General features: G+C 41.6%; 2 protein-coding genes across 4 annotated transcripts; one reads left to right on the forward strand and one right to left on the reverse strand.

Moving 5' to 3' along the window:
• Positions 1-104: 104 nt before the first annotated feature.
• ATP5F1C (ATP synthase F1 subunit gamma) lies at positions 105-7,909 on the reverse strand. Of its 2 annotated transcripts, XM_032105901.1 has the most exons (10): positions 7,793-7,908; positions 6,131-6,165; positions 5,092-5,223; positions 4,527-4,731; positions 3,938-4,081; positions 3,492-3,556; positions 2,713-2,868; positions 1,658-1,754; positions 798-835; positions 105-244 (listed from the first exon to the last, which is right to left on the reverse strand). In XM_032105901.1, the coding sequence occupies exons 1-9, from the start codon at positions 7,834-7,836 to the stop codon at positions 829-831; spliced, it is 885 nt and encodes a 294-aa protein (XP_031961792.1). In that variant the 5' UTR covers positions 7,837-7,908; the 3' UTR covers positions 105-244; positions 798-828. The 2 variants fall into 2 exon arrangements, with proteins under 2 accessions (XP_031961792.1, XP_031961793.1); XM_032105902.1 differs by lacking the exon at positions 798-835 and having other exon boundaries at positions 107-244; positions 7,793-7,909.
• Positions 7,910-7,930: 21 nt separating this feature from the next.
• KIN (Kin17 DNA and RNA binding protein) lies at positions 7,931-19,208 on the forward strand. 2 transcript variants are annotated; one of them, XM_032105899.1, is made up of 13 exons: positions 7,931-8,110; positions 9,583-9,677; positions 10,340-10,383; positions 10,525-10,647; positions 11,566-11,747; positions 12,686-12,734; positions 13,052-13,109; positions 15,093-15,216; positions 15,711-15,761; positions 16,171-16,239; positions 16,758-16,857; positions 17,135-17,235; positions 18,114-19,208. In XM_032105899.1, the coding sequence occupies exons 1-13, from the start codon at positions 7,997-7,999 to the stop codon at positions 18,174-18,176; spliced, it is 1,173 nt and encodes a 390-aa protein (XP_031961790.1). In that variant the 5' UTR covers positions 7,931-7,996; the 3' UTR covers positions 18,177-19,208. The 2 variants fall into 2 exon arrangements, with proteins under 2 accessions (XP_031961790.1, XP_031961791.1); XM_032105900.1 differs by having other exon boundaries at positions 15,096-15,216.
• The last annotated feature ends 824 nt before the right edge of the window (positions 19,209-20,032 follow it).

Genomic DNA, 20,032 nt, shown 5'->3' on the forward strand with positions numbered 1-20,032 from the left:
ATATGTAGAGCACAGCCTTTTAAAAAAGAAAGTTTCAAAGCACACCAAACCCAACCCAGATATTTAGACTCCAAGAGCATTTGCTCCACAGACAACCAAAAGGATCTGTTTCATGGAGGTGGTTTATTGTAAGAATTTACAGATTTCTGGGGCTTTTCCACTTCTTCACAAGATAACAGAGCAGTCTTGTTAACACAGACACAGGCAGGCTAAACCACATATGCTCAGAACAGCTCCTCTTCACCTGTGAGGAAAATTGAAACAAATTAAAACCCTATCATTTATTTATGTATTTATTTTAAACTGTTATCTCCCCCAGTTTGAATACTTCACTAATATTCCTTACCACCCCCCAAACTATTCATCAAATCTATTTTTTTTCTTACATTTTAGATTTTGAATTTTTCCTTGCATTTTAAATTTTGAAGATGTTCACTTTGCTACAGAAACCTCTTTAGGTACATCTTACATACAGACATTTTTAAGTCATTGCATTAAGTCAGGGCTCTATGCAAAAATTCAAACAGTAATTGCAAATGAATCCAATAATACAGAAAAAAAAACCCCAGAGAAAATTATATCTAATGCTCCATACATGGACATATTTTCCTTAAAATTACTGAAAATTAAGAACTCTTTGTTCAGGCATTCAAACTAGAAACGGGCAATTTCACAGCTCTTTAGGAAGAAGTTTTTGTCTGACCAAGACCACCGAATTCTGACTTCCTCATTTGACTTCAGATTTTCTGTGTTAATTCATTTTAAAACACAATGCAGTTTCTATGACATAACTTTACCTCTTGGATTTGGCTGAACCGCTTTTTCCGATTAATCCCTGGTTATGGTATTATGAGAAAAAACAGAACAAGCAGGTTAGGAAGCAACTCATGCAAATTCAGGCAAAACTCTGCACGGATTTATGACCACGAATGTATTGTGAGGAGCACAATACAGCACCAAAATAATATAAAATACATATTCCAGGCATTCTGTAAATACACAGGATATGAACACATGTATTTCCATACAGAGCACGAATTTTTAACTGTTACAGTAATACACATGAGCTACATGCAGTTACAAATTGTGGTCTCGAGCCCACAAATTTGTAACCTGCAGCACACACGTGCATAAAACCTCAGTCTTAGGCAAACAAGCAAAATACTGAACTTCAAGCAAAATACATATTCCATAACAATAGATTCTGGAAATTCCCTCCTTGCAAACACACTCCCAAACTCTCAGCTTCTGAACACTTGATTTATCCAAAATCATTTCAGTCACCCCATTTGCTCTCTCCCACTCAACACTACTGGGCTATTTGACCAGGCAAAGTAGGAAATGTCCAGGTAAAAGGGAGGAGGGGGAAAATCCACCAAAGGCCAAAAAAGAGGAAAACCTTCACCTGGCTAAGCAAGGACATGTGTTGAGGCTGAAGATCTATTTTACCAGCTTTTTAACTCTATCTGGTCAGAAAGAACTGCCAAACTTTGCTCTGGTTAGTAGAACTGCACAAGTTGAAAAGCTTGGGAGCCATGCCACAGACTGTCTTCCCTCTGGTTTTAGGGTCTACAATCCCAAACTTTGCCCATCACCCTGGCACACAAGCAGGACATGACTGCAACAGCTCTGACTGCATGTTCATACAAATACTCACAGAGCAGCAGCACCAGAGATGATCTCAATAAGCTCCTTGGTGATGACGGCTTGACGGGTGCGGTTGAATGTCAAGGTCAACTTGTCAATCATCTCGGCTGGAAAAAGTAAGATTGGAGTTTAAACACAAAATGATGTTCAAATGCAGATAAAGAAGAAGCTGCATGGGCAGAATATCCAACTGTCTTGTAAACCACTGCAAAAATCAAGAGGCTTAGTGCACCTGACATTTTTTCCCTACAGGTAATATTAGCAGTAGACAATCTAGGAACCTCAGAATTCGCCTAGTCAGTGAAACATCTGCAGAACAGCTGACAGACTTGTAAATACCAGGTATGACATAGCTTATTGTAACATAACACAAGCATGCATCATTTGCTTTGAAATTAGATTTCACTGTCAATTAACTACATTGTTATTTCCTTCAAGTTGAGGCAAAAGGAAACAGATTTTCCTGAATTATTATTTTTTTCTCAATTATTTTTAAACACAGAAGGTATCACCTCTTTCTTTCAAGCTGGTCATCAGAGCCATGCCTACCCTTCCAGGCAGCTCAGTTGCACATCACATCAACTTCACACAATCACCAGTATCCTTCCAAGGAATACTCATATATTCTCTACTTGCTCCATGACAGGTGTTATTTAACTATTATTCAAATTCCCCACCTTTAATTGTGCTGCACTAATTATATTTGATGAACCGGTAGGTACAGATTCATAAAAATTCAGGAAATCCTCAGAGCAGCCACATGAGAGGAGCATAGAGAATATTCAGCCATTACAAAATTAGTTTAGTATTTCATATGCCTTTTAAATAATCTGTTATTTCACTTCCAGTCCTGGGCTTCTTTCTTGACAGCAATTCCTCTTTCCAGGGGCTAAATATAATTCACGTTTGAAATAGAATCTCAGCTGAATTGGCTCAAAAAAAACCTACTCAAAATGGAATTAAGAGAGAAAATAGCTGATTTTTGAAGCACAGAATTACACAAAGGGACGTCAGCACTTTCCTGTTGAACAACTGAAGTCCTGGAAAACCCAGGGAGTAGCTTACAAGCATTCTTGCTGGCATTGTCCATGGCAGTCATCCTGGCGCTCTGCTCGCTGGTGGTGGATTCTTTCAGGGAGTAGTACAGAATGTTTGCTAGTGTGAACTCCTGGTAGTTTCTCAGCACATCAGCATCAATATCATCATAGATACTTAGGCTTTCTGCAAAACATGAAAGAGCAGACTTAGAGACACCCAAGATTTACTACTTCCAGCAAAATACAGTGACATGGAGAAGACTACTTGGCTGGGCTGTTTCAATACTTAAGGCAGCACAGAGGGATTTTCTTCATATATTATGTGTACCTTCAGAATCTCTCTGCTAGTAATAATTTTGTTATGTATTTTATGTGTTTTAATTCAATTTAACATTAGGAAAGTCAAGTTCTGACCAAAACAAAATACATTATTGCCATATTAAGTTTAATCTTCCCATACAATGCTGCAGAAACATTCTGGGGTATTTTTAGCCAGCAGTGCAAAGTCACTCAGTACTCAGGTTGGTCATGCTGGAAGTAATGAACTGACAGAGTTTACATATGCACAGTTCTTGCTTGAGACAGAATCTCAAACCAGAATTAGTACCACCTTTCCTTTTAACCTCCTTGCCCCACAGAACCTTTGTAAGTCAGCCTTGAACTGATCTTGGCCAAGATAAAACCATCTGTTAAACTTATGATACAAGCACCATAATAAGATGTTTTAATACCATATTCCCATTTTCAGAGTACTTTTCCTGTGATTTAGCACTGCATATAACTGGTGGTTTCTAGTTCCCTACTTACCAGAGCCAGCCACAGTTTCAAAGGAGAAGATTGGCTTTTCATCGGTCTTGTAAGAGATGACAGACCTGTACAAAAAGAGCAAAATAGGCTCTTCAGTTCAACTAACTCTAAACTGAATGGTTAAAATCAAATTAGAATACACAACTTCTGGCTTTCTAATGCCACAAAGTTTTGTGATAACCCTGATGAAAAGATCTCAGATACCACATGGACACAACGATGTGCTGACTGCAAATAGAACAGCTTTCACTATACACAAGTCAAAAGGGAGTTCCAACCACAGCCACTAGAAACAACAACCCAGAAGTTCCTCACACACAACAAGATCAAGAAGTAAAGTGAACATGCCAAATCACAGTCAGTTTTCATATAACTTCATCCGGCCAATATACTCTTTGAAGCATTCTACCAAATATTTTTCTACTGAAGTTTCAGTTCAACCTTACCTGAAACGATTGTAGATGACAGAACCTTCATCAAATTCATAGCCAGAGTTTAACAGCTCTAAAGCAATGACTGAAGCATCTCCAAAGCTCGGAGGTCTCCGTCCTACCTCTTTGAATGTCAGCAGGAAATAGTTGCCATGTGTCCTGCAGCAACAACAAACCTGTGTTAGAACCAAGTGGATGCTCCACAGTACAAGAAGGCAGCAAGACTGACTTACTAGGAATAACTGTCTGTAACTTAGGAGCATTCAGAACTAAAAGTTTTATTGAATTAAGGTCTGAAAGAAACTTTGCCTTTAGTTAAATTACAATAGCTTCAAAAGTTGCCAGCTTTCAGACTTTTATTTCAAGAATATAATAGTGCTGTGCAGCAGTTTCCCAAATTGTGAGATGATCAAAACCACTTTTAGGGTATTTGCAGATTTTTTTTTTTACAGAAACTTGAATTTAGCACAGTTCCCTTATACGGAATTTCCTGCCAGTGGCACACAATCTTCTAAATGGTCTTGAAACTTCTGCCACAGACAAACAAATAAAACTCCAAACAAAACTCTTTTGTGGTGTGAGTTCTGGGCCCCATCCTTTTTACCTTTGAAGCAGGCCTCTGATCTTGTCACCCACTCCAACCACCATAACCTCTTTCCCTGCATTTGAGAGGTTAGTAATCTCATTCTTCAAGGTTTTAGCAATGGACGTATGGATAGCACCACACAGGCCTCGGTCAGAGGACACACCAATAAGGAGGTGTTTCTTCTTGTCCTCAGGTGCCTTTATTTCTGCTTTCTCATAGAGAGCTGGGAAAAAAAAAAAAAAAAGATTAAGTTTCTCAAGGGTGCCAAAAAAAGCAAGTAAGTAATAAAAAATACCCTGAATTATTCTAACTAAAAACAATTCCAAAGGGCTTTCAGACCTCAGCCAGATTAATTTTATCTCCCTCATGATTGTTCCAAGTTTGCACATGGTCAGACCAGATGTGAGCGAGAAACAGTTCAAAGCCAGACACAGCTCTGATCAGATGTCACTCAGTGAAGTTCACTGTGCAAATTCTTTTGGAAATAGACTACTGGAAGGTTAAAAAGCCTCAGCATTTTATCACCACTGTGAAAACCTCCTCTTCTGCTCCCACATGACAAAGTGCAAGAACGTTCTCTCACACAGAGCCCCTATTCCATAGACCCTCGCAGGCTTCAGTTCCCTCTCAGCTCTTGCGTATTTGGCTGCAGAAACCATCTTCATGGACTTGGTGATCTTCTGGATGTTCTTGATGGACTTCAAACGCCTGGTGACTGCAAGGTTAAGAGTTGAAGGTCACAGACTGTACTGGGCATAATGACTCAAACCCAAACAACAAAATGCCAGCAAGAGCCATCCAAAACTATTTTGCCATGTTCCTCAAAGAAGAAAAATAAATAGTGCACAAATAAACCTCAAGAAAGACCTCAGTATTTACTCTAAGAAAGCAGTAAAAATGTGGCTAACACAAATTCATCTTTACAACAGAGATGTTACTTCCTTCAGACATAGCATTCATTTAATATTTATCCCAACATGGAGTCTATTTACAATTCTCTTTGCTTCCACAACCACCTGTTTCACAAATATATCATTTGAGGTATAATATAATCTTTCACAGATGACAAGCAGAGGAAACAAACAAAAAAAGTCTCTGTAGTGTGAAGACAGAATAAATTTCCTCCTCTGTTTAGACTGTGGTAAAATGACATTTATAAAAACACTAATGAAAAAAGAAACCAAAACAGGTATCCCATAGACAACCACAACTCCAAGGCAATATCCTTATATAAGAACTACGAGGAATGGTTTAAGAAAGTATTACCAAACTAGACCCATTCAGTCAACCCTTTCTCCCCCCAAATGCTGCATAAAAGCACAAGGAAATAAACATAAGAGAAACTAAATTAATTCTTAGAGATAAACAAAAATCTGTTTCAGCACATATGATACGGTTATTTTTAAAATAACTGAAATGACATTAGATTAGTGCCAAAACCCCTTCAAGCAATTCTGTTTCTGAAGGACAGTTGTTTAATGTAATTAGGACTGCAGGCCTATATATCATTGTTATGTATCACAACCATTTTACCCAACAGAGGTTAAGCAGAATTACGTTTTAACATATGGTTGTCCTGCAATGTTTTTCCTCTCTTAAAAGCAAACAAAATCTTTACTTACTGTCTTTTAGCGTTGCCATATTCCTGACTTGGCCCCTGAAAAGGAATGCAGGATAAATTAGGATAATTCACTAGCTCTCCAGCAAACCTGCCAAGGGCAAGTCCCCTTCAGAACAATGAAAATTCAAGATTTGCTGTTTCTTAAAAAACATCTGTGGTGGAGACAAGCCACTCTGACCTGTGGCTTGTATGCACACCTTCATCCTTCCCTCATTTATACAATTTCACAGAATCAATTAGGTTGGAAAAGACCTCTGAGATCATCAAGTCCAACCTATGACCGAACACCACTTTATCAACTAAACCACGGCACTGAGTGCCACATCCAGTCTTTCTTTAGACACCTCCAGGTGATGTGATAACTTGATGATTTCTTGCCTTTTTTTTTACCCGTTATACCTTTTTACAGCTTCTGTATTCTTAGTGCTTTTTGCCTACATACTTGGACTTGTTTGTTCAGCCAGGAGACGAAACATCTTAGAAGCTTCGTAGGTAGGGATCAGTGTGCCCCAGACCCCAAGGTCCTCTCCAGAACACATTCTGTAAACCAAGATAGAGCCATCCAGGGGAAGGCTCCTTGGGGAGGGGGGGCTCATTCAAGCCTCTCATTGGGGAATTTTTGATAGATATGCTAATCAGTAAGACCTATAATGACATACCAGGATCTTTTGAAGGTGTGCATTGAGGTGCATTTGACCTGGACACAGTGCACCTATGGATCCTTAAAATAAATACCAAGGTAAAATACCTTTTTCCCTTCTAACCGTGTTTGACTCTTGATTTTAAGACCAGGAAAAGGCATCACAGGGACGGTGACTCCACCACCTCCCTGGGCTGCCCATTCCAATGTCTAATCACGCTTTCTGTGAACAAGTTGCTCCTAATGTCCATCCTACACCTGTGTCCTCGTGTCCTGTCGCTGGCTGCCTGGCAGAAGAGGCCAACTCCCACCTGACTGCACTCTCCTGTCACGGAGTTGTGAAGTGATATGGTTACCCCCGAGCCTCCTTTTCTCCAGGCTGAGCTTCCCCAGCTCCCTCAGCCACTCTTCAGAGGACTTGGGCTTCAGACCCTTCCCCAGTTCCACTGCCCTTCTCCCAACTCGCTCCACCACCCCAATGTCCTTCCCGAATTGAGGGGCCCCGAACGGGCCACAGGACTCGAGGCGGCGCCTCAGCACTGCCGAGTAAAGTGGGAGATTTAATGCATTATCCACCACCTCGGGCAATGGCACGAAGCAAACGAGGGCATTAGAAGGGCAAGTTAGAAATAAAAAAAATAATTTTAAACAAAGCTGCATATAATGCAATAATAAAATGAAGCAAAGAAGGCCGCACTAATTCCCGTCCAGAGCAGGGTCTCCTACAAACCTGTCCTTTAACCCTTGCCTGTCCCATTCACCCACCCCGGCCGAGCGCTCCCTCTCACGGCGGACGAACCCTCCATCCCTGCGGGTTCCCGCTGCCCTCATCTCCCGGTGCCCGCTCCGCCACCACCCCTCAGAGCCCACAGCCCTTCACGGGCCGCCCAGGGCCACGACCCCGCCGCCCCCAGGCACCGCACGGCCGAAGGAAACCATTCCCCCCTCACCCCGCAGAGCCGCCCCGGCCATCGGGACGCGTTCCCCCGTCCCCACAGCGCCCGTCCCAGCCCGTGCGGGTACCATTGCGGCTGGACCAGCGCGACCGCGGCGCCCCGGGCGAACATGGCGGCGCCTCCACCACAGCCCCGCTGAAGGTCAGCGCGCCCGCACCGCGCCTGCGCCGCCCCGCCGGGATCCGCTTCCAGGGCGCCGCCGCCATTTCCGGAGGGGGCGGGAGCGGGCCCGGGGCCTCGTCGGGAGCGGGGTTGGGACGGGACCGCCGTCATGGGGAAGTCGGATTTCCTCAGCCCCAAGGCGATCGCCAACCGCATCAAGTCCAAGGGGCTGCAGAAGCTGCGCTGGTACTGCCAGATGTGCCAGAAGCAGTGCCGCGATGAGGTAACTGGGGGTGCTCGGTGTGGGGGTCCCCGGTGTTTCGGCCGGCTCCGATCTCCGTCTGAGGACCCCCAGTCCAGCCGAGGGGGGCGGTTTTCCTGGGGTCAGGTCCCCTTGGTTGGGGTCAGCTCTTGTGGCAGCTCCGATCTCATGGAATCACAGGATGGTTTGGGTTGGGAGGACCTTATAGATCATCCACTTCCAACGCCCTGCCACGGGCAGGGACCCCTTCCACTGTCCCAGGCTGCTCCAAGCCCCATGCAACCTGGCCTTGGACACTTCCAGGGATCCAGGGGCGGCCACAGCTTCTCTGGGCAACCTGTGCCTGGGGCTCACCACCCTCACGGGGAAGAATTGCTTCCCAATATCTAATCTAACCCTACCCTCTGTCGTTTTAAAGCCATTGTCCCTTGTCCTTCAATCTCCCTTGTAAGTGTCCCCAGCTCTGGAGGCTGCGATCGCCATTGTAGGAGTTCCTGATCCTCCTGTGGGGGCTGCAGTTCCCTCAGGGAATATGGGGTCTGATATCCTTTGCGTGGTTCCCCAGTCGCCTTGTGGGGGGTTCAGGGCTGGCTCAGGTTCTCTTTGGGAACATCACCAGTCGCCTTGTGGGGGCTCTGATCCCATCTGTGGGGTGTGATCCTTCTAGGAAGCACCCTGGCCTCCCCTTCCAGGAGTGTGGGGAGCCCCGATGCTCTTTAGGGCAGCCCTGATGTTGTTTAGGGGCTGTTTGCAGTCCCTCTCGTATGGATCATGGTCCCCTTAGGGGCAGGTTGGTGGGACATGGAGAGTTCCCAGTTGCTGTGAGTGGCGTGATCCAACTGGGATTTCCAGTCCCCCATGGGAGAAATCCTCATCCACTTTGGAGAAAGTGTGTTGGCCCTGATCCATCTTTGAGGATGTTATTTTAGTTTTCCATTCTCCATGAATAGCCTCTTTGATGTGCCTTAGGGAAGGCGAGCATCCTGTGGATGTTTATTCTTATCATTCTTCAGCTGTGCCCCTCTCCCTTTTATCCAAGAATGGCAAATCCTATTCTCTTCCCAGTGACTACAAGCAAAAAAATGTCACTGATTTACAACTACATCTTTTTGTAAGCAGTGGAGAGGTCTCCCATGGAATTAAATTTACTCTAGATTTAGTCATACTGTGCTGAATGACCAATATATTAAGAAAAAAGGTAAGGGATGTAGCCAAATGTCTGATGTCATTCCACAGGGAATGAAGAGGCCTGGTGGAATGTCCTTCATAACCCTGCTTGTATTGTCTGGAGATTCTAGGCCTTGGAGGAGTTTTGATTTTGGCTTGCCTGGTCGGGAGCAACCACCCCATACCAGGCTGAGGCTGAGTTAAGGTGTTTTCTGTGAAGCCTCCAAGAAATTTCACTCATAAACCGTTATTTTTAATACTCTCTTCAGCTGTGAGTGTTGCAAATTGAGACAAAGGCAAGCAAAGTATTTATTTTTGCTTTATAGAATGGCTTCAAGTGTCACTGCATGTCTGAGTCCCACCAGAGGCAGTTGCTGCTGGCTTCTGAAAATCCTCAGCAGTTCATGGATTACTTCTCTGAGTAAGTTTTCTGTGATTTTAGTCAAATTTGACAGTTTTATCTTGTGTCTTAATCCTGTTTAAAGTTGCTCTGTGTTACAAATACATCACCTTTTTGCCCCAGCTGCAACACACACACGAGCTCAAAGAGCTATAACAGAGAGAGAACGAGTCAGGGGAGGGACTGACATCCCCCAGCTTCTCTCAGGCCTTTGTCCAGCTGACCTACATGACAGCTGGGATGATTGGAGCTGTCCTCAGCATGAGTCTGAAGTGAGGCTTTATGCTCCAGCCCTGGAATTAGCAGGGAAATGAGTGATCCATCTGCTCCATCCACCCCCTCTGCCCTCTGTCCTGCCCTGTGCTCTGTGTCAGTCAGCCTGGGAAGACACCTGGTAACGAAACACCAGCAATTAGTGGGAAGTGTTGAGATTCCTTTGCTCCATTCTATCCCTTTAAGAGGCTCTTACTCTTTTGGAGATTCAAGGTGTGTGCATGTATCGTATTGTGTTTCATTCTCCATTTAATCCTGCCCTGAAAAAGGGAAACGTGTCTGAGTATCATCATGCTCAGCTCAAAAGAATAATCAAGTTTATACTGCAGATGTTTAATTGTTAATGACAACAGAGAATTGCTTCCTAGTTGTTAAAGTTTTACTAAAAATCTTTTTTTTTTTTCCCTAAGGGAATTCCGAAATGATTTCCTAGAATTGCTCAGGAGGCGATTTGGTAAATATTTTGCTGTTTGTTTGTTTATTTGCTGGTTTTTTTTAGTGTATTTTGTTGGTTCAGTGCGAGACACATAATAATAATAATAGTAGTAGTAATAATAATAATAATAATAATAATAATAATTCTTCTGTATTTTAGGAACAAAGAGAGTCCACAATAATATAGTGTACAATGAATACATCAGCCATCGAGAGCACATCCACATGAATGCCACACAATGGGAGACACTGACTGATTTTACAAAATGGCTGGGGAGGGAAGGTGAGTGTGCCTGCTCAGGACTGGCAAATCTTAAAATTATTGGGTAATTGAATTCCTGATAATTGATCAGTAGATAGTTGTGTTAGTTCTTTCTCTTTCTTCCTCTCCCCTCCTGTATATACGTGAAAAGATTTCCAAACATATTTCTGTACTAACTATTAGGAGTTTGCGTATGAAAAATGTCAGAAGTCTGGGATAAGTACATCAGTTGTGAGCCTTTCCTTGTTTCATCTGCTGGTCTGTATTTACTGGATGCATTGCTAAATTCTAAATCAACTTCCAACAGTTGTCATTTAAAAGTTAAAAGCTAGGACATCCCTTAAGACTACAGAATATATCCACATTTGAAGTGACAAGAAGCAAGCAGTCATTTTCATTCCTGGCCTAGTGGAAGGGTTAAAGCTAGAGATCTGCAGTTCTGTGTTCAGTGGGAGGAAGAGAGATTAAATGGCAGTGTGGTGTGACAGAAAGTTTACTTTGGCTCTGGGTGCCCGTGTTCTGCAGGATACATCCACCAGTCACAGAGTGTTTGGAAAGTCACTCTAGGCAGAGTCAGTAACAATAGCACAGCACTGGAATATTTCCTTTGGTATGATGCTTTGAGTGTGTATCATTTATACATGTTATATTTTTGTCTTCTTCCTTGTTAATACAGCGGGAAGGAAACATTTTCTTCAATAAGGAAAGTATTGTAAAACACTTCATGCACTTTGTGACATACGCTGGCCTATGTCTAAATAGATCTGGCTAGCTGAGGGCAGAAACACACAGTACAGATAATTCAAAGTCAGTTTTAGCAGCCCAGTGAGGGTTGTGTTGTCTCTGGTAAAGTATCTGCATTGCTACAGTGAACATGGACTAAAACTGATCTTGATATTGTTAGTATTAATCTTACTTTGTCTTGCCTTGACTTGTTAGGTCTTTGCAAGGTTGATGAGACTCCAAAAGGCTGGTACATTCAGTACATCGACAGGGACCCAGAGACCATTCGCAGGCAGCAAGAACAAGAGAGGAAGAAGAAACAGGACCTTGATGATGAAGAAAAAACTGCTAAATTTATTGAACAACAAGTTAGAAGAGGTTTGGAGGGGAAAGAACTGGTGAGGAAAATTGCACTGTGTGTGAACCTTCAGCTCAAAACTCCTCGTGGTTAAGTCAATGAGGAGTCTGATGCTGCTGAAATTCTTGCACTGGTATTTCCTTTGCTTCCTGACTTGGGAGTTACGTTGTACCCAGCTTGCATTAGTACTAAGGAAGTTATAATTACTGCTCTTCAAGTTATTAGTGGTTTAAAAATCACTCTTGAATTTAGGAAGGGAGAGTAAACAATCCAGTAACCAGCATCACGTGTCTTCATTTATGGTATTTCACAACTTCTCGGGCTGCAGATAACATGTACCTTGTAAACTGAGGAGACTGAGATAAATAATCAGGGGGATCTGGCATAATCAAATCATAGTGAAAAGTTCTATTTTGGTGGTGCTGGCGTGGTTATTTGGAATCTGTTTATTTGGCATCATTCCGTGACCCCCACACATGTTGTTGCCTGGGGCTGGAATCTCCCATTTGATCCTGGGTATTGATAGGTACATTTAAATGCTGTTGTAAACAATTACCTGCTTCTTAATTTAAAACTAATTGAAATTTAAATGGTCTCAGCCTTTGGTGCTAAAAAATTGGAAAGATACCAGAATTTCCTTCTTTGAGTTATCAGTCTGTCCAGAAACCAGTCTGATCATGCTGGTTCAGGTAGAGAAAACTGCTGCAGCAAGGTAACTTGCCTTTTATGCTGGAACTGAGCAAGTTTAAGCAGCATCTCTCTACAGAGTCTTAGTTGGAGAATTTTGCAGAGGAGCCTGTAATGCAATGATGTTTTCAATTTTAATCCTTTACGAATCAAGGCAGGTTGAATGTTGCAGTTACTGGTAATAATCTCACAGTAATCTGTAAGACTGAGCTAATCAATGATCACCAAGAAATGATCTCTTGACTCAGTTTTCTGTTTTATTCTTTAAATGTGCTTTGTTTTTTTTGGCAGGAAATGCCAGTCTATACTGAACTGAACAGAGAAAACGAGGAAGAAAAAGGTAACCAGATTTTGATGGATGTAATCTTTTAGAACCTACTGGAGCTGATTTTGTGATTCAAATGAAGTAAGCATTGAAACCTGCTTGGTACTTCATAAAGTGCCTTGAGATCAGTTATAAAGAGCCCTGGAATATGGAAATGCAGAGTATTCTGTATTACAAAGTTTAATTTATTTTAAAAGCTACACCAAAATATAGAATAGTAAATATTTTCAAATTTATTATTTTTTGTATTTGCAGATTTTAAAAATTGTTAACATCTTTCAGTGCAGTTATTTTTAAAGATAGAAATAGAGTAATGTGTCTTTATTTTTTAGTTACATTTAATTTAAACAAAGGAGCAAGTACTTCAGTCGCAGCATCTTCTAAAACAAGGTGAGAAAAGAATTTAAGGCCAACCCCTTACTGTTACAGAGCACTTCCATGACAATGATATTTGTATGGGCAGGAAGATATGTTTTGTTCTGAAATATTTGGAGTCTAATCTCTCATCCTCTCCTGTTACTCAGAAGGGGCTACTAGGTGACTTCATGGTTCATTTTGTGTTTAAAATGGATTAGTGGGTATATCTTAAATGCGAGCTGTGAGGAGCCTTCTTGAATTCACTGTGCTTCATGGCAGATGCCCATAAAGTTACAGGTTCCTCCATGGAGGGCGGGAAAGGGATCCAGCCAAAGCATTTGAAGTGATGCCATCTAGTCCCAGCTGCCTTCTGTGAATGGATATTTGTGACTTGTTAATTTTGGTTCCTAAAAGGTTTGATTGCCTTGTCTAATTGGAGACAATACTTTCTCTGGTCATCGTTAAAGCAGCTAAACCTACCTGAAATAAATCTTCCTAGAGCTCTGGAATTTAATTGTCACTGTGTAACCATAAGCAATGCAGGACAAAAGGGATCAATAATGCAAATCATACTGACTTACAGCAGTCTGTGGAGCTGTTTGATGAGCAGTACATCTTCTCATGTGAGGCAATATTGTAATTAAATGTATTGCAGGTAAAAAGAAAGCTTTCCCCTCATCACACTCAGCTCTTAGACAAGATATCTGATGGGATATATGCCAGGCAGAAAATGAGACAGTAAAGCAGTTCTTTGCAATAATATGAATTTCAGGCTTTGAGGAAAACTTGTCAATTATCTCTAAGCATCAAGTTGTGCTTAAGATGAATCTGAAACTTAATTCAGACTCTCACTTGAATAGTTTTAGTGAGGAATACTTCAGGTCCTTGCTAAAATTTGGCCAAATGTGAAATTATATGTCAAGTAGTCTAATTCCTTCATAGCATATGAGAAATACTTATCTGTAAACTTTGAAATGGTAGTGTAGTAACTTCACAGCTAGATATGTTCATCTTCTTAAATATAGGCACTGCAGTTGTTATGTTTTAATTGTATGTTACCTTTTATGAGATGTTTTTTTAAGTACTTGCTCTTTGATATGTGAATTAATGTGCTAATTCTTCTAAAACTCTGCTGTGATTATTCAGACTTCCTCTGAAATACAGTTTTTCTCTCACAGTTGCTTCTATTGCAATTTCTGTATCTTCATTCCCATGGGGTATCTTCCCTGTGGGAGTATATCCAACATCCTCACCCCAGACAGAACATGCAATTTGTCCTAAGGCCATATAATAATTGCATCAGTGTTCACCTCAGAGCAGCTGCCTTCATCTTTTGGGTTGAAACAATACCTAAATTTTTTTATTGTGTTCAAATGTCTGTTATAAAAATGGCTGAACTAAAGCTGCCCATGGGCAGTTCTCACTTTACCTAGATGTTCCCTCATCCCTGAGTTGCAACTTTTTGTGCTGATTTCTCTTTTCTTTCGCAATTTTTAGGCTATTTGCCTATTTTGGTTATGGGTTGTGAAGGTGGCATTTGTTTGCTGGGTGTGGAGCTCTTTTCTACAGATTCCCAGGTGTTTCCTCCCATTGCCAGATAGGCTCAATATCTCTGTCTGGAAAGAATTCTAGATATCTGCCATGTCTGGGAGTTCCTGTCCGGATGGCTTCTCTAAAATTTGTCCTTTCAAATTTGAAAATGTTATTTGCAGACCAGCCTTTCTCTTCTTCATTGAACTCAAGTCCTTGATCAACTCTTTGCTTGTGCAGTGGTGGACTGGTTGTTAGGTTGTGTCCATTCTGCTGGACTGCCAGCAGTGACCCTCAGTGGACATGGAGTTTGCACCCCAAGAAGATCAGTTCTAGAGGAGGAGGTGTGCAGGGTCTGGAAGGGGACTGGGACAACTGAAATTAAGCAGAGCAACAGGCCTTTTTGCACAGCCAGTTCATCAAATACGTCTTGGTAGAGGAAAAAAATGTAAGATCTGCTGTGAAAATACCACCTTACTCTTCCAGCAGTGTCCTTGGACAGAATGCACTGAAGATGGTGGAGGGAGCAGTTAAAAGAAAAGAAGCAGCTCATAGCTCTGGTCAGCCCAAAGAGAAGAAGAAGAAATCTGCATTGGATGAGATCATGGAGGTAATAATCAGGCAGGATCTGTTTCTGTGTGCCCCTGTACCTGTGACAATGTCCACTTCACCAGGGCGTGCCTTTGAAGTGACCTCAGACCTTCGGTTCATACAGAATTCCAACTTTCACATCTTACCAGGCAAAATAATTCATTTCCCCATAAAATTGGTTTCATTTCCTCATAAAACTGGCTGCTCAACTCTGCCTATTCCCCAGATGACTGAGGTGTTGGAAGTAAAGGAATACAGATTTTGCAAGAGAAGAAAATACCTAGAAACACTTGCCAAAAAAAATGCAAATCACCATCATTTTATCATGAGTTCCTGGATTCATCAAATTGATTTTTATGAGGCAAGACCATACTGACTTACCCTTGTTTAGGGTTTTGGGATTTTTTTGTTCCCCATATGACATGGGGCTGGAGAATTGGTTCAGCTTTTCAAAGGCTTGGGAAAGCTTCAGTGGAAGGAGGAAGTAAATGGTGATTATTTGTTGTTCTGTAGCTTGAAGAGGAGAAGAAAAGAACATCTCGAAGAGACTACTGGTTACAGCCTGTAAGTGACTTGAAAGTAATTATTGTTATTACTATTACTATTATACCAAATATAGCAAATCCTGCCTTTCTAAAGCCACTATTGATTGGTGTAAAGATCCAAAAGCAGATTCCAAACTAAATTCACATTTATTTTCCTTTTCCTGCTCTTGACTCGTTGAGGGCTGTCGCATTAGATCGTGAATTCAAGTGTAACTGTATTTGTCAAAGAAACCCCAGAAAGTCTTGAGAGATGCTACTTTGAGCCAATAATTTGACAATATACACAAATTCCTGAAAGCCACATCTTTACTATTGTTGCTTCCTGCACTATTCAGCATTAATAGTGCTGTACTATTAATTTAGATTGTAGAGTTGTTTGCACATTTTGGGCCTTTATTTTAGTTTTTCTCTCCTTTCAAATCTCCCAGGAAATCATTGTAAAAATTGTAACCAAAAAGCTTGGAGAGAAGTACCACAAGAAGAAGGCAGTTGTTAAGGTAAGGTGGGCCATGGGGGACATGTGGCATTGGTTTGGCTTTTCTGGAATGAGGTGACTTACAAAGATTTGTTTCATTGTGCAGGTTGTTCTGCCTTAAGGCAACACTATTGGGGGCTGAAATGTCACCTCACCTATATTGGGACCTATTCTGGGCAGGGAGTGAACCTCTGAATTGGTTTAATGTCATTTTTTCAGTGATCCTTTCTTAAGCATGCTTTTGTCCTGTGTAGTTTGTCCCTATTTACACATCCATCTTGGAGAACAGTCACTGTGTCCATGGGATGGGACCAAGAAGAGTGCAGTTGGATTTTAATCTGAGACTAGTCAATTCTGCTCTGATATTTAAGCTGCAGGATCTCATTTGCACACAGAATCTCCAGGCTGGACCCCTTGCCTTTTTGCTGCTTTTGAAAATGTAAAATTGCAGAGTCACAATGCCAAAGTTTGTTAACTTTGAAATGTAAATTTAGAGAAAAATGTTTGGTTTTTCTGATCAGCCTCTGCCTTTCACAACAGGAAGTGATTGACAAATACACAGCAGTTGTGAAGGTGATTGACTCTGGGGACAAACTGAAGCTTGATCAGACACATCTAGAAACTGTAATACCAGCACCAGGTACAGCTCTTTTCTTCTGTTTTCAGCTTCTGCCACTGCAAAACTTACATTTCAGTTCTTGTAAACTATAATTCATCCATTTGAGGGTACCATAACCTCTCCTGAGAAGACAGGCTGAGAGAGTTGGGGTTGTTCGGCCTGGAAAGGGGAAGGTGCTCTGAAGACCTTAGAGCACCTTCAAATACTTAAAGGGGGTTTATAGGAAAGATGATAGGACAAACTTTTTAGCAGAAGTTTGGAACCCTGTTGTGTAACTCTTTTCCTATTTTTATTTCAGGCAAGAAAGTGGTGGTGTTAAACGGTGGGTACAGGGGAAATGAAGGCATCTTGGAATCCATCAATGAGAAGAGGTTCTCAGTGACAATAACCATCGACTCTGTAAGTATCAAACACTGCAAAGTCTTGTTTGCAGAGAGCTTTCCATCTGCACATGGAGAGCTTTCACAAAGAACCATGTTATCCTTAATCCTTTTTGTGGATTTGTGGTATGCAAAATTCTGTGGACAGCCCCCACCTATTCCCAAGCAGTAGGAAACACATATTCCCCATCACAGACTATTTCTCCACTATTTGCCTTCAAAAAGATGCCAGGGTGCTGAATTAAGCAAGTTTTGAACTTGAAAGAGACTTGGAAAATATTTCGTGTGTTTTATTTTGAACATGGCTATTGCGGTGCTGTTTTGTGGGAAGGTAAAAAATACAAAATCTGCAAGGATATGAATTTTCTCCTGCCTTTTCCAGACTGAATGTGGGGCTTTATGTGCTTATTTGTTGTCTTGTTTATGGTAACAGTTATGGTTAACAATCAGTCCATGCCACCATGTCTATGTGGCTCTTTCCTTGTTCTCCTCTGCAAAACTGATCTTTAAACTCATTGATAAAGCACAGAGGATATTGGCTCAAAGTCAAACTTCTTAAACACAGCTTGCAAGAGGGAGACCCTCTTAGATCCCATTCAAAGAAGGGCTACAGAAACCCAGCCCAGACTGGATTCTGGAGAATTTGGGAAGAGACTCTGCAGATGCCCTGATGACGGAGGAACTTTGGTGCTAAAAGTATCCTGAAAGTGAAAGGATTTCTGAGACAGTGTTGAGGCTCTGTCACATTCTCTGATCAGGTTGTAAATAATGAAACAGGAAACATTGTGCCGTGAATAGATCCTCTTTATCTCTCCTACTAATAAACTCCCTGTTGGTAATTGAAGAAATAAACAATTTTATGTTGTGATCGTAGTTTTTTTCTCTGTTATTTTCCAGGGACCTTTAAAAGGGCGCAGAGTCGAAGATATCCAGTATGAAGATGTTTCCAAACTCGCCTGAGGTGCTAAATCATGGATCAGAGAAGATTTTGATTCTCAAAACCTTCTTTCTGACATCTTTCAGGCAGACACAAGACTCTACCATGTCAGGGTTTTAATTGTATATGTATGTATTTATAATGTATATGGACATTAACAACAGCAAACTTGATTTATTTAAAGATAGATATCGATTTGTTACATAAAATGTTTATGGAAATATTGTCAGTGGAAATTTTTCATCTGATTTTATATCAAAGTTACAATGTTTGCTTCAATTTCATTTTGTAAAATGTAGCAGAGAGCTGCAAACTGAAGTATGTGGGCAAGTCCTGAAGAGAGAATTACCTGCAGGTAGGCAGTGTGTGTTGGGAGCCAGTGGAGTTTCAACAACACACTCCTCAATCCACAGCCAAAATGGAGATCTGGCTGCAGGAGCGAGGGAAGGGATTAAGGGAATAGCAGGAGGATACCAGTGCTGCAAAGGGATTATCTTTGAATGCTGTAAGAATGGTCTGGTTTATTAAGTGCAGTCACCAGTTGGTTTTTGATCAGCACATTGGTGGCAGTAGAATGCAAGTCATTGCTCTTCCAGCAGGTTTGTCAGGGCTCCTGATAATACTGATAGGCAATTTATCTTCATATGGACTCCATATTGAGCTGCTCCATGGATGTCACCTGTGGAGTGTCTTGGGATGGCAGCTGAAGTGTGTGCAGATATGAGCTGGGGGTTGCTCTTCCGGTTTTTCAAAGCTTTTCCTTTCTTCCATTGTTGCTCTGCTACATGAGTAGTGTTACTCATGCTAAATGATATAGCATTACTTGTTTTATTTTTTTAGAAGCGGCACATTTTGTACAGTGTTTAATTTCTAAGGCGCTTCAGGAATAAACAAACCTTTCTTAGGCTGGTGTGTTTCTTACCAATCTTTCCAACGTGTGAGGCAGCTGTTGATTTAAATCCAAAGAGCACAGTGAAGTGCTGGGTTGGTGAACCACATTATTTGGGTAAAAAAATATGCAGGTTGTCCTGGGCAAAATAAAACCTATCACCTGAGGGTTGTGTGTCTTGAACCTTTTCCCTTTCTTTGCCTTGAAAGGTCTTGTTGATTCGTGATTTCCAGGGGAAACCTGCACAAAACTGGAAGCCTGCAGAGATTTAATGAAACAGCTGCTGTCTGAGGTAGCCTGGAACAACTTCACACAGGACATCAGCTGTCTTTTCAAACGTAAAGAGTGGAGAGTTATGAGAACTGGGGGCAGAAAACACACTTGTCTGTAAATTCTCTGCAACCTGGGCTGTGTAAACAGCTCTGCCCTTTCTCAGAGAACAGGTACTGAGGGAGAGGAGGTTTGTAGGAGGGTAATGAGGGCAAATTACAGAACAGAACAATCTCTGTATCACTGAAAATAATTATGCTTGACAAATTAGAGTGAATATAGTAGACAAGTTAAAAGTTGTTCAGAGAAGACCAGAGAATGGTAACTCACTGCTTGGTTGAACTGGGGAAGTGGCTGCTGCAGGGTGTTGTGGAGGCCAGAACTGATGGGTGAGTTCAAAGAAGTAATAAATGATTTGTAGGAAGTTGCTGACACTTTGGAGAGTAACTCTGAGGAGACATTTCAAAACCACATTGATCCTGTCACTCCTGACACAGCTGCAGGAAAGATCCTTGATCAGCTTTTAGTGCATGAGTGAAGGAAACCAAAGTTGAGAAGGGCAAGGAGACTGCTTGAGTTCCTTTCCTAGGACTGCTGAAAAGGATATGGCCAATGGTTTTAATAAGGTGTTCAAAAAGTAGAGTTTTAAATCCAGCTTTTGGTACCCACACAGGTATATTTGTTTCACCACTGATCTCATTCATTGCTGAATGCTCCTGA

This window comes from Corvus moneduloides, chromosome 4, assembly GCF_009650955.1.
Source record: "Corvus moneduloides isolate bCorMon1 chromosome 4, bCorMon1.pri, whole genome shotgun sequence".
NCBI classification, from domain to species: Eukaryota; Metazoa; Chordata; class Aves; order Passeriformes; family Corvidae; genus Corvus; species Corvus moneduloides.

Bases quoted from the DNA above. Each gene is read 5' to 3' on its own strand.
- ATP5F1C (XM_032105901.1), bottom strand. From the start codon at position 7,836: ATGTTCGCCCGGGGCGCCGCGGTCGCGCTGGTCCAGCCGCAATG. The intron at 6,166-7,792 runs GTACCCGCACGG...ATTCCTTTTCAG, and splicing joins GCGCTGGTCCAGCCGCAATG to GGGCCAAGTCAGGAATATGG. The intron at 2,869-3,491 runs GTAAGTAGGGAA...CATGTTTTGCAG, and splicing joins TGAAACTGTGGCTGGCTCTG to AAAGCCTAAGTATCTATGAT.
- KIN (XM_032105899.1), top strand. From the start codon at position 7,997: ATGGGGAAGTCGGATTTCCTCAGCCCCAAGGCGATCGCCAACCGCATC. The intron at 10,384-10,524 runs GTAAATATTTTG...TCTGTATTTTAG, and splicing joins ATTGCTCAGGAGGCGATTTG to GAACAAAGAGAGTCCACAAT. The intron at 11,748-12,685 runs GTGAGGAAAATT...TTTTTTTGGCAG, and splicing joins GTTTGGAGGGGAAAGAACTG to GAAATGCCAGTCTATACTGA.